General features: G+C 45.9%; 1 protein-coding gene across 1 annotated transcript; it reads left to right on the top strand.

Moving 5' to 3' along the window:
- The first annotated feature begins 2790 nt into the window (after nucleotides 1–2790).
- Nucleotides 2791–12648, top strand: LOC146861416 (uncharacterized). Its single transcript, XM_085645716.1, has 4 exons — nucleotides 2791–2867; nucleotides 4217–4299; nucleotides 6489–6615; nucleotides 11264–12648. Exons 2-4 carry the CDS (start codon nucleotides 4251–4253, stop codon nucleotides 12447–12449), a joined length of 1362 nt encoding a protein of 453 aa, XP_085501842.1. The 5' UTR covers nucleotides 2791–2867; nucleotides 4217–4250; the 3' UTR covers nucleotides 12450–12648.
- Nucleotides 12649–13251: the final 603 nt, after the last annotated feature.

Raw genomic sequence — 13251 nt, 5'->3', positions numbered from 1 at the left:
TTTAACTATGCGGCGCCTCCGCGATGTCCAAAAAAGCATGTCCAGCATATCCCTGCACTGCGTGGCAGGCACTGCACAGTGCCTGCCACCTGTTACAGGGAAATGATAGGGGGTACCATGGGTACCACCCCAGTGGACCCACACCCCCCAAACACATTGGGGGCCCGCAATCGGGCCCCGGAGACATTCTCCGCATGTCTTTCCATGGCGGTTCCACCACCGCGGAAAGGCTGGCTACCGCTGGCATCATAATCATGCCGGCGGAGCCTGGCCCTGCACCGGCCCCATTTTAGCGGTCCAGCTTCGCCCACCAGGCAAGCGTGCAGACTGCTACCGGCGGAAAATTGGCAGGCGAAAATCTCACCGCCGAGGTCGTCGCCGCCATGCTAATGGGACTGGCGGTTTTCTGGGTTGCGATCGCGGGTGGATGACCGCTGGCGGCCCGGCAGATTTCACCGCCAGCCCAGTGGCGGCCTTCCGACCGCCATCCTAATAGACCCCTATGTCTTTTAATAATGTAAATGTATCTTACCTTAACGCAGCTTTCCCTTGCTTCTGTTCTCTCCAGCGACGATCTCCGTAATGATGAAACTTACGTCTACGCGTCGATGTCATATGTTTTAGTAAAAATGAAAAAAACGACAATTTCTCTCATTGAAAACAACTGAAAAGCGTGAGAAACTTATTAAGAAATGTATTATAAGATGTTACTCTACAAAACTATTTTTACAAAATATGTTAATTTATACTCTATTTTTCTATATATTTTCCTGAATTTATTACAATGATTATAAATATGTTAAATTAACAGTAAAGAATTCTGAAAAAGAAATGACCTGTTTCCTATTTCTCTGTACATGTTTATTTATCTTTAGTAAAAATAGGAAATACCAATTAATTATTTTTTATTTTAAACATTTATATATATATATGTATTTTTTTACATTTATTAATAATTAATTCCATATATTTTAAATTAAAATATATATATCGTTAATCATAATTTACTCTTAACAGTAATATTATTTAAACATAACATTAACTTTATTTTTCTCTATATACTTTTTGATTTAAAATATTGAATGATATTTAATTAGTTTATAATAATACTTTCTTTAAGTTTCACATAACAAATAAATACTTAGAACATTATTTATACCTGAGTACTAATTTACTAAAAATGTTAACCTAAACCTTAAAATGAAGTAAATAATTGTTATCATCAAAATTAAATATTTACCAACAAAATTAATACTTGTGTATTTTTTTTAATCTTATATTTAAAAATATTTTTTTATAAATGTTTCCATATTAATTATAATAGTGGCATTAATGTTAATACCTGAGTATTAATGTACTCGTAACTTATAACTATTCCATAAATTATGTATTATTATTAAAAACGATATTAACTCTTAAATAACAATATGAATTTATAAAAAAATTATGAACTATAAATAAATTGTTATGTTTAATAAATAAATATTACTTAAATAATTTAACATGCATTATCTTAAAATATAACAAACACTTACCATACAATACTCACCAATGCGTTGTAAAAGCATGCGTTGTACCTATATATGCGTTCTAATGGCATGCGTTGTTAAATCATGCGAGGTAAGTGTACCTGCGTTGTAATGGTTGCGTTGTAAAGGCATTGCATTGTAATGCCTGCGTTGTAATGGATGTTTCCCCCTGGCACCCCTTTTACATCCCTGCCCTGGATATCACCAGTAACATATACTAGGGCCTTACCAGGGTGTAAAAGTACTTTGCCAATAGGGTGTACCTATTCACAGTTACAGTTTAAGGGGAAAAGCAATGGTGCTAAGACCTGGTTAGCAGGACTCAGCACACTTTCAGGTCAATTACCACAGCATCTGCAGCAAAAGGCTGGTGGGGGGCCATTACACTTTACATTGACACCCTAGTCTAGCATTCCAGATGTATCTTAGTTGTAAGTACCCCCCCCCCCCCCCCCCGAAAAAAAATTAGCAGATTAACGGGTATTTTGGATTGGGTCACCAAAGGCTTTTCTTCTATTGTAGTTTTTTATAACTGGAAATCCAGAGTTACCAAGGAAATGGCCTGGTGGATGTTCTCACCTATGCATGACCAACCCCTCTTTCCCCCAAATCGCCACATGGTCACTAAGATTCCATTCGATTCTCGAAAGACATTCGTGCCTCACTGTTGTACCCCTCGCCCCTCTTGTTGCATTAATCAACTAATTGATGTCTCTCCCCATCCCTCAGTCTCCCCTCTGCCTTCATGTGCCCCACCCACCAAGATACATTGTCTGCTCTTTGCCTTCCCTCTCTGCCCTCTGACGTCACAGACTACGAAGTAATAAACTGTCTAAATTTACGAAAATAAATTAGCCCTGTTATTGTATATGTAATTTGGACACTCGTGCTTTCCTTACAGCGCCTCTTCTGGTCGCTATGTGCAGCAATCTATCACTCCAAAGGCTAGGACGGAATTTAAAAATGACTGCAGATAAAATCGAATGCGGTGGCCCCTGTAAAAGGGAAGAGGGTCGAGCTCGCACTTTGTGCTCGATCGGTGAAATGTGGGACGTGTGCTCCACATATTACCATCCGCTGTTGGTTTGCAGTCCAGTCAGGGCGATCAGTGCCCTGCGCGTCACCCACTGAGGGCACCGGCGAGGGCTGCAGCATCACCAGCAGACAAGGCATCGTCCACAGGTGACACGTCTGCCCGCGTCTAAAGTCCAGCGGCGCCTTCTGGTCTTCCTCTGGGCGCTGTACCCAGAGGTGAGGGCGTTTACTCTGGTATAAATACCAGCGAGGCACAAGCGGTTGGTACCAGCAGAGGCCAGCCAGCAGGTGTAGACTCCAGAGGTGAGTTGTGGAAGAGGGGCTTGCGAGGGTCTGGTGAATGCCAGAGACCCAGATATTGTGGTGCGGGGCTATTCTTGTCCGAGGAGGTGCACATCTGCACTTCAGGTACAGGAGAGGTGAGGTTCGCTGCTTTAAGGGGTGGAGGCATTTAACCGGAAGTGGCACTGCCCTGAGAGGGGCTTCTGACTTGGGGGCCGGTGGAGGATGGGGCAGCGAAGCCACAGACACAATTCAGTGCTGGAGGTTTCTAAATGAGAGGGCTGTGAAAGTCGACAGCTGAGCGGGTTATGATACACTGCAGGGAAGAGGGGCTGTGAGATCAGAGGACCGTCGACCCTAGGGATTGGGGCTGCTGAGTGGGGGGATGTGGGGGGCTCAGCGCTCCATGCAGTGCCTAATTTATAAAAAAAAAAAATGCGTGCCAGGGCCCTTCTCGGAGGCCATTGCAGCTTGCACCACCCACTGCCAATGACAGCACCAACACAGTTACTAACCATCACACTCCCACAAGAGTGACAATTCACACTATTCCAGGCCACACAGAGCTATAAGAAAGGCATGGGTGGCAGGTATTATTCATGCTTAATGTTTCTTGAGTTATTAAACTCTCTGTTGCTGGGCTTATCTCAAAATAAGCAAACTGCACCGGCATGTGGTGGGCTGTCATAAGTACGAGTTTTGAGAATTAAGTGCTGGTGCCGAGCACCGGAAACCACCGGTTCAAATTAAGCACTGCCATAGACACTTCAGGGAGTCGGGGTGCTGGCTGTAACAGGTGAGCACCTCAGACACCGTAGTGAGGAGTGATGTTTAATGAGGCGTGAGGGTGCCTGGGCTCAGACATTGCAGTTATGGGAGAGGCTGTTGTTGGGGCATGTTACAGTGCATCCACGTGATTTAAGGTGGGTTGGTCTGGCACAGGGGGGCGTAGGTTCACCGAGCACCACAGACACTTCAGTGGTAAAGGCCGATGGTTAAAAGGTGACCCCTTGGCAGTGAACACGCTGAAGATGGGAGACACTGGAATGGAGTGAGCGGAATGGCTGGGGCCGCCTGAGATACAGCAGTGATAAGAGTCGATACCTGACGGGCCAGGATGATGGATGCGGGCATTAAAGACGTTGCACTGTACAGTGGGGGCTTCAGACCTCAGGCAGCAACTTCCCAGACATGCTTGGGTTGGCATTTCACCAGACTGAGGTGTTTGATGGAGGGATTCGTGGCTCTGATGTTGGGAACTCGGCATAAAGGGAGCCCCTCACCCACCCAATCCGTGGCAACTGGCAGCCTTTTCGGCTCTAAGCCCCTCCTCTCCCCTTTTGTACTGAACCCAATATTTTCTCTCACAGGTTCCACCCCCCGAAGCTCCTTTCGAAGCTGAAGATGTTTGTGAAATCCATCGGCGTCGTGTTGGCCTTCCTGGCCATTACAGGTAACAGCAGAATCCTTGGCTTATGACGTCAGCTTTATTTGCAGAGCACTTAACACTATTTAGCAACCACTTTGGCACCAGGGGATGGTGTTTTACCGAGGGTCACTCAAGCAGTCAAGAGCGGAAGCCGTACCGGGAGCACTTGGGGGCATATTTACAAGCCCCTATCGCCACCACAGCATCACTTTTCAGGACGTTGTGGTGGTGATAGAGGCTCCGCCTTGTTTACAAGGCAGCGTTAAGCCACTTAGGATCATATCATCAAGCGGCAGCGATATTTATCGCTGGCCGCAATTAGCGTGTAAAATTTTAACGCAGACTATTGCCAAAATCTATCGTCCGGTTAGCGCACTGTTACCAATGTGCATCGCCGAGGCAATAGAAATCCAGGCAAAAGCGGCGGAAAGAGTGAAAATCGCCGGAATTCCAGCGATAGAAAAACGCGTTAGGGAAAACCTTGTAGATAGGGAGACGTGGACTCAGCATAACAATCCACCTCCCATTATAGATATGGCTTAGTAAGAAAAATAGCAGGTGTTACAAACCGGCGAAATACCCGGTTAGCGCTGATTTTAATATCGCGATGCGTGTTAGCGATATACTTGTAAATAGTGAGAAGCTGGGTTAACGATAATATCCCATGTTGTTTCACGGGACACACCTCCCTTGCATCTCATTAGCGATGCAAGGCGATGCGATGTTGAAGCCAGCGCTAATCCCATTACACACGCGTTAGCGTGCTCTTGTAAATAAAGCGATATTTTTATCGTCGCATTTCGTCTGAAAACGGACGCAAACGCGGCAATAAAAATATCGCTAGCCCTTGATAATATGCCCCCCAGCGTGGCTCAACGCTGCCTTGTAATAAGGCCCCCTTTCGCACTATGCTTATCGTGAAAGGGGAGGGCAATGAGTGTTGCTGTGGGCGTTCCACTGCAACACCCATTGATTTTGCAAGGGTGGCGTAAATATGGGGCAGCACCAAAATAAAGACCAGGGAAAGCCTGCTCTTAACCGGGCAAAACGAGAAGAAATGTTCATTTTCTCCTTGTTTTTGCTGTTTCTATGGGTGTTGCGCTGTGCAGCACACATGGAAACAGCCAAATAGCAATGTCCCTTCCTGCACATAAACATTAATTTAAAAAAAAAAAATGACGTTTTGCAACTTGAGCAGCTCACATAGCAGCTACAAAACAGCATTTAAAGATTGTTTATGCGTAGGAAGGGACAAATTCCTGCACATAAACAATCTTCCCCTGCAATGCACTATGGTCATGGGTGTCTGTGTTGGCGCTAGGCAGCTAAATTTAGTGCCAGCGCAGGGGAAAATGCAGGGCTACACCACATTCTAGTGAATATCGTGCAGCCCTGCATTTTCTGTAGTGACGGAGCGTGTTGTTAGCCTTCTTTGCTTAACGACATGCTTCGCCACTTAACTTGTAAATATGCCCCCTGTTTTCTGGTTGAATGCTCAACATCCCTGAACCTCTAGTCCATCTCGCCCTCTCTCTAAAGGGAGGAGGATAGCAAAGGCCTAGATTTCCGTCTTTGGGTGGGCTCTGCGGATGCAGAAAACACCACCTGTTGTAATCTAAAGTCTGAGCCGAGTGGTTCCTGGGCACCTTCACATACCGCACTCCAGGGGTAGCATTTAGTTGGCTCTACATCCTGGCAAGGGCAGGTAATATACCTTCGCATGGATATTCCAAAGGTTCAAAGTTATCGTGTCTTCCATCCTGCTTCCAAAGCTCCCTGTAAATGCAAGCGACGTCAATGGGTATCTCACATCCATAACCCCATTGGTCCATTTCAGCACATCCTTCACACATGTAAACTATTCAGCACTGATCCTTGATATATAATTATAGAGGTTGGCCTGAAATTCAGCAGAAAGTGCAAAATTTGCTTCGGTGAAGGGATTTTCGAAGTCATGGGTAAAATGATATTTTGACTTGTGGGTGCACCCATGCCCTTGCAATAAGGCTTTTTTGAGCCCATAGAATGCAACCTTGTGCTGTGTTGTGCCATTCATTATGGATCCACAAGACAGCCTTTGTAGCAACCTTATTGTGGAACTGTCCCTTGGTGAAGTGTACTCCAAAAAGAAGGGCAGGCTGGTGGTCCTCATAAAACAGATAATGTATGGATTCTTTCTCAAGTGCCTTTGTTCCTGTTTATTGTTCCCACAGGGTCCTGCACAGATGTGGGCACTGATGAGGTGGAAGATGGCTTCTGGGATAACTTAAAAGAACTACACAGCAGCGCAAAGCGGGCAGCACAACAGATCCAGGAGTCGCAAATCAGCAAACAGTTCAAGTAAGCATTGTCTGACAGTACGAACAAAAAAATCCACCAAATCAATGACCAGTCACTATCCCTCGTGCAAGTCCCGTTGCTTACAATGATTACTCCACGCCCCATTGTTGGTAATCCTTACACTGCTCCCTATTGTTGTAGATACTTACACTACAGATATTTTTCTACAGTTTCTTAGGATAAGCCGCATTGTGACATGGTTACGGATTCTTAAAGCCTCATGGTTAAGCATCTTTAAATAACCCCTAACCATTGAAATCTCAACACTGGCTTTATTTTTACCGATCCATTAGCCAGATCCCCCCGTTCAACTTCTGATGACCAAGGCCCGTTGTCAGATATGGAACCAACAAGCCCCTTTCTTGTATGTCCCTCAACCGCGTCCTGTTCCAGACCTCTTTCAACCTAGTCAAACTGTTAGGAATCCAGACACAAACCTGTCCTGGGCAGACATTTCATTAGGTCCCATTGTTGAATGTTACTCAGTCCTACCCTATCACCCTTCACTATGGTCCATTGTCAGACAACCTTCTAGCAACTGCTCTTCTTTGGGACCGTCCACGAAGACCCCCTGCTCAAAATAAATACATGTTTTAGTTGTGGAAATGCCGCATTCAAACCCTATTCACATTTTTAATGTGACTTGCAGTCTTTCTTTAACGTCATCGTCAGATCTCTTTTCTAAGCTCATTTGTTCAGAAATGCCTTTGCAAAGCTCGGTTGATGGACACGCATGTGCTAATCCTTTTTATTAAAACTCCATGCTTGAATGTTATCCACCCTGTCTTTCTTTTTAGGGATTAGAACGTAGATTTTAGTGGCAGCTTTCATGAGCACTGGTTTCCTGCTTTAGGTTAGGCAGCGTCTTCAAAGTCTCATACCCCGACTCACATCCTCAAGAGCCTTAAGTGGGTTCTAATTTGTCCTTTGTCTGCCATTGATTTTTTTCCTTTTTTTAAGTATTTTAAGTTGCTCATTGCTACAGTAATTATAAATGGGTTATCGTGTACAGAATAGACATAATAAAAGAACAAAGTACAGTACGAGCGGCATTACCACTAGGATACATTAAATAAGAATTGAGCAGACAGTTGTTAGCAACGCTTTATGATGGAATTTCAACAGTAACCCCAGTTCCACACCCAAGGTATCATGCACCCCATTTTTTGAGGGCTCCCTCTATTTCCTGTATGTACACCAGCTGTCCCAGACTTTCCCCCATTTCTTTGGGCAGCCCTGACTCTGGTACACCACATGTTCAGCCCTTTAGCACCAGTCTACATCAGCTTCCCATCCTGTAATGAGTGGCAGCCGACTCACCCCCCGGGCCCAGGCTAAAGTTCTCTAGGAAATCCTAGAGGTCAATGTAAGGCATATTTTTGGGAATTTATGCCACTCCTCTCCGCCACTTATACATAGGAGGTGGCACCTGGCTGTGAGCGGCACGTTGAGTCCAGTGGCTTTGGCCATAATTTGAACCACCTCCCTCCAGTAGCGTTGTATTTCCAGACATTCTCAGAGCATGTGACAAAAGGACTCTGTCTCACCACAACCCCTGGGATATAGGATGGTGTCGCACTTCCCGAGGCGATGCAGTAGTGTACTGGAATAGGATGATCAATGGAGTATTTGCTATTGGATGAGGCGGAACAGAGCTCGTATGGCCATCTGGGACTTTGTATAGCCTCCAACCAATCCTCCTCTTCTATACGTCCAAGGTCTCCCTCCCACGCTTCCTGTGGCTTCTGCAGATGGTCGGGGAATTATTTCTCAGGTTCTTATAGATTAAGGACACCGCCCTCTCTGTCATGGGGTCCTGTAGGAGACGATCTTTCTAAAGGTGCCAACTTTGGTAATTGCTCCATCTCCAGTATGTGGTGCCTAAGAGCGTGACCCAATTGTAAATATTTAAAATGTTCCGATTCATCCATTCCATACTCCTGCCATATAGCCTCAAATGTGAGTAATGCTTGCCCTCTCCACACATCCCCCAGGTATTCAATGCCTATCAGTTCCTGGTTGGAGAACCCCTTCAGATCCAGAACCTCTTGCGGAAGCTCGCTGTCCCCCAAGTGAGCGCTGTCTGTCAGTTTGTCATCCCACCCCAGGAATCGAGTGGCTTCTCACCATGTCCTTACCGTCAGCTGTGTATGAAACGATAGAGCGCCCTCACATCCTTTTCAATATCGCAGTGAGGAGCAGCCCCGAGTACCAATGGCCTCCTTTTCCACAGGGTACGCACTCTCAGTACTGACCGAGAACACTCAGTCGTTTATTACGATCAATTGTGCTGACCAGTAATATTTGTGTATATCTTGGACTACCAAACCCTCTTCATATACCCCTTTCTGAAGCTTGCAGAGTGCGATTCTTGAACTGCCCCAATCCCACAGGAGTGGCCGTAGTGCATCATTGACTTTCCTATAGAAATTAGAAGAGATTTACATTGACAGTCACCGAATCTAATTTTGGTTCAATGGTACCCTTGAGTATCGCTTAAGGCAGCCATGATTGCACTGAGAGAGGGTTCTGTTGTCTCTGTTTGTTCTGCCTGTATCTCCAACACCAGCGTGTTCTACCCATGACCGCAAATGCAAGTCGCTCGGTTAGGGTTCGCCACAGCTCCTTACTGTTGAGCCTCATTTGGGGCCCTCTGAGTTCCCTGTTTGATCTCCTGTCATGCCACGTCTCAGTTGGATCATCAGTATGACGTACAAGTGGGCCATCACAGCCGAAAGGGCAGAGCCACCGCGCCTCACAATTACCCGCAGCCACTGCCTCCTCCAGTCAAATCAGGTCCAGCTTCTTGAGGCACCTTTAAATGCCCAAGCAGAGCTTAGCGTCCTGTCACATAGCACTGTTTACGGCATCGTCTAAGCCCTGTAGGTGATTCCTCAGTCAGTGCATTTAAGTTGCATCAAGAATCTTTCTTCAGGTACTTGCAGGGCACTACCTGGCTCCGCCGGGCTCCCTGTGCTCCCATCTCACCAGTCCAAAAGTCTTGTAGGGAAGGCCCCCAAAGGAGAAGAGGCATGAAAGGGGAGGGCCGGGGAGAGGAGAGAACCAGACAGATCAATTGAGCTTATTAGGCACATGGCTGTAATCCCCCACTGTATCTCTCCATCTTTGCAGTGCACCCCTTGGTGCCACTCCGGTATGCTATTTGAGCCACCACCTCTCACCAGCACCGGCAAGGCTGTGCACTCCGAGAAATGGGGAGCCCTGTGATATCCTCAGATCAATGCCCCTCCCCTATTCACACCTGTCCCAGGGCTTCTCTGCAATCTGTTCTCTTTGCCATGTAATCCCCAATCTTCGATGCATTTCTAACCCCTCATTCACTCATTCGGGCCGCACCGTGGGCCACATCCACCGCCTGTCCTGGCCGTGGGCTACGCAGTCCCACAGTCTGCCTCTAAGAGATCGCACCAGTCCATCTGGGGAAAGGCAGGGGGGCCAGAGAGGCGACACCCCACCTATGCGCTCACCTCTGGTTATTGGGGATCTTACCGGGGAGCTATGTGGTCCTCCAGTGGTGGGGATCGGCAAGTTACAGCCTACGACACGAGGCGGTCCTCCCAGTCCACAATCAGCGGGGAGAAAATAATTACTTGCACCAGACCACCACTCACTGTGGCATGCTCTGGTGTAGTTTTACTGCGGACAGGGTCAGAAAATGTGTTGGATGTTGAGGATGAAAGGTTGGGTCACAGGGAGCTCACTTAGTACATGGCCATCTTGGCTGGTGCCAAGCCATGCCCCTGCTATTGAAATCTTTAACCGCACCTCTCCTCTTTTGGCCACAGGTTCTGAGGTTTCTTATTGTATCTCTACAGTATTCATCTAACATGTCTCCCATCTTTAAATGCCTGTTCCAGCTTTCATAGCATCCTAGTTTTATTTTGAAGACTATGGGTTTCATATACATTTTTGCTCCTATTTTCTGCTTACCTCAGCAGTGACAGGGGGCTTTTAGTTATATCACAATTCTTTAACCTCTAGTGCTGCTCACACCAGCTTTGAGACTTTGGTTTTGCCTCACAGCCCGAGCCTAACGGTCCATTTTGTTGGGCAACGTGCATAAGATCACAGGGTTCCAGGGCCCAATTATCCCAAAGGTAAGAACATGGGCCTATTGTGAATACACTCTTCTGGGCACTGCATCCCAAAACACATAGCAGTACATGAATTCAAGGGACTGGTAACATTGGGCACAAGGGGGGATTCTATATAAGTGGAATTCTTGAATGTTATGTTCTAAGAGGTATTAGTGCTTCTCTATACAACATCCTCACCTACACAGACAGAGAGCTTTTACTTTTTACAATACTGTTACCCAAGCCATGCCCTTATTAGCTTCTCTCCATTCCATGCCCAAATTGAGTAACCCACCAGGCTGTTGTACTCACTAAGTAAGGTATTTAAGCAAAATGCGTGTATAGTGCATGCTTAGAGAATTGACCTCCTTGAGACACTTTTAAGACTATTATGGACTTTGTGGTTGATGCAAGAAATTTTAGGACACCGATATTGGAGAAAGAGGAGAGAGGAAAGGGGAGAAAAAAGGGTTAGCTGCCATATACTAAAAATATAGGATATTTCATCTAAAATAGTAATATTGATCAATTTTTGATTTTTTTTTCCTTAGCACCCTCCTACAGGAAAATCTCCAAGATGTTCCTCTTTATGCTGCACACCTACAAAGCCAGCTCGTTCCATTCACCGCCCAGCTCCATGCACGGCTCTCCCAAGACTCAGAGAAACTAAAGGAGCAAATACACCTGGAGCTGGAGGAGTTACGCTTGAAGGTGTCACCATATGCAGATGATATCCACAAGCAGCTTAACAAGAACATTGAGGAGCTACAGCTGAAGCTGACTCCATACGCTGAGGAGTTTGCCAGTCGAGTACAGGAAAATGCAGAGGAGATTCGTCAGGCGCTCACCCCATATGCCGAGGAACTTGGCACTCGTGTCCAGAAAAATGCAGAGGAGCTTCGTCTCCAGCTCACCCCATACACTGAGGAGCTTCAAGCCAGACTCAAGGAAAATATGGATAACTTCCAGGCAGCATTCGTTCCGTATGCTGAGGGGCTAGAGCCCAGACTTCAGGAAAATGTTGACCACCTTCAAGCAGTGATCAAGCCATATGCTGAGGATCTTGAGGCCAAACTCCAGGAAAAGATGGACAGCCTCCAGACTGAACTCTCACCATATGCAAAACAGCTTCAAGCCAAACTGCAAGAAAATGTGGGCAACCTGCATTTGGCCCTTAGCACGTACGCTGAGGAACTTCAGGGAAAGATCTGTGAAAAAGCGCAGCAGATGAAGAAGAACCTGGGCCCTTACAGTGACGAGGTCCTGGCGAAGATTGAGCAGAACATTGAGGAGCTGCAGAAGCATTTGACACCGTACTCACAGAATGTCCAAGAAAACCTCAACCAAAAGATTGAGATCATGGCCTTCCAGATGCAGAAAAACATAGACGATATGAGAACCAAGTTCTCTGTCAATGTGGAAGATGTGAGACAGCAAATACTCTCCTCCACCAACCAAATCAAGGAGAAACTTCACTTGGACGACATTGGGCAGAGTTTATCACCCTACTTGGAAGACTTTAACAAGAAGGTGAACCAGAGGATCGAGGAGTTCAGCCAGTCAGCCTCCCCATATGGAGAGGATCTAAAACAAATGATCATCCAGAGAGCTGAAGACATGAAGAGGAATCTGGATCCATACACTCGTCAAGTCCAGGATCAGTTGGACATGCTTGAAGGGGGCATGAGAGATAAGATCACCTCCTTCCTGAACATGAATGACCAGGCTGAAAACTGATGGGCTCATCGACCAGCACCAATATTCTGAAGAACCCGCTGTTATTTAACAGAAAACACATCCAGACTCATCAGCAGATTTAATAATAAGACAGTGCAGAAACTCCAAACTCCATTTCTGGGAATATTTGTAAAATAAAATAATGAAACATCCTCTTGAAAGCTGCACATGACCAATAAAATAGATCTTGCATACCGCATTTCAAGCCTGGTTAATGTGTCTACCGTTGCATTGTTTCTCTTGTTGAATAGCTGGAACGTGCCCCCCTGACATTATCCGATATACATTGGTTAAGTTGGGGGCTATGGTTTGTAGTTGTGATGAGGGTTTGGGATAGGGTCTGTGGGACTGGGTTAGAATAAGTTAATCTTTGGGTTGGGGTAGAAGGTTGGGAATCAGGGTTAAGGTGTGTGTTAGATGGTTAGGGTTAGAGTTAGGGTTCTAATTAGGGGTTAGGGCAGAGGGTTGCAATTGAGTTTAGGGTTTTCAGACTACTGGAGCTGGTAATGAAAAGGCATTGGCAATAGTATTGTGTTGATTGTGGTGGTAAAGAACATATTGGTATGTAGTTTCATAAAGATGTGTAGGCCACAATGTAATTGTGGATGGTGCAGCGGTTAAAGCTGATTTGACATATTTAATGATGCACAAGTGTAGTGGAACCAGTCCACTGTTAAATTGCTGCTTTAAGGCACCCATGGGCGAGGGAAGGTCCACAAAAAAGTACTTTCTACATTTCTTATAACTTGACTGGACTCACAGCAAGAGTACTCACTCACTAGCAATGGTGTGAACAGGGGAT

The sequence above is a fragment of the Triturus cristatus genome, chromosome 3_1 (genome assembly GCF_964204655.1).
Source record: "Triturus cristatus chromosome 3_1, aTriCri1.1, whole genome shotgun sequence".
NCBI classification, from domain to species: Eukaryota; Metazoa; Chordata; class Amphibia; order Caudata; family Salamandridae; genus Triturus; species Triturus cristatus.
Note: the sequence above shows the minus strand (reverse complement) of the source record. Positions and strands in the feature narration are given on the sequence as shown.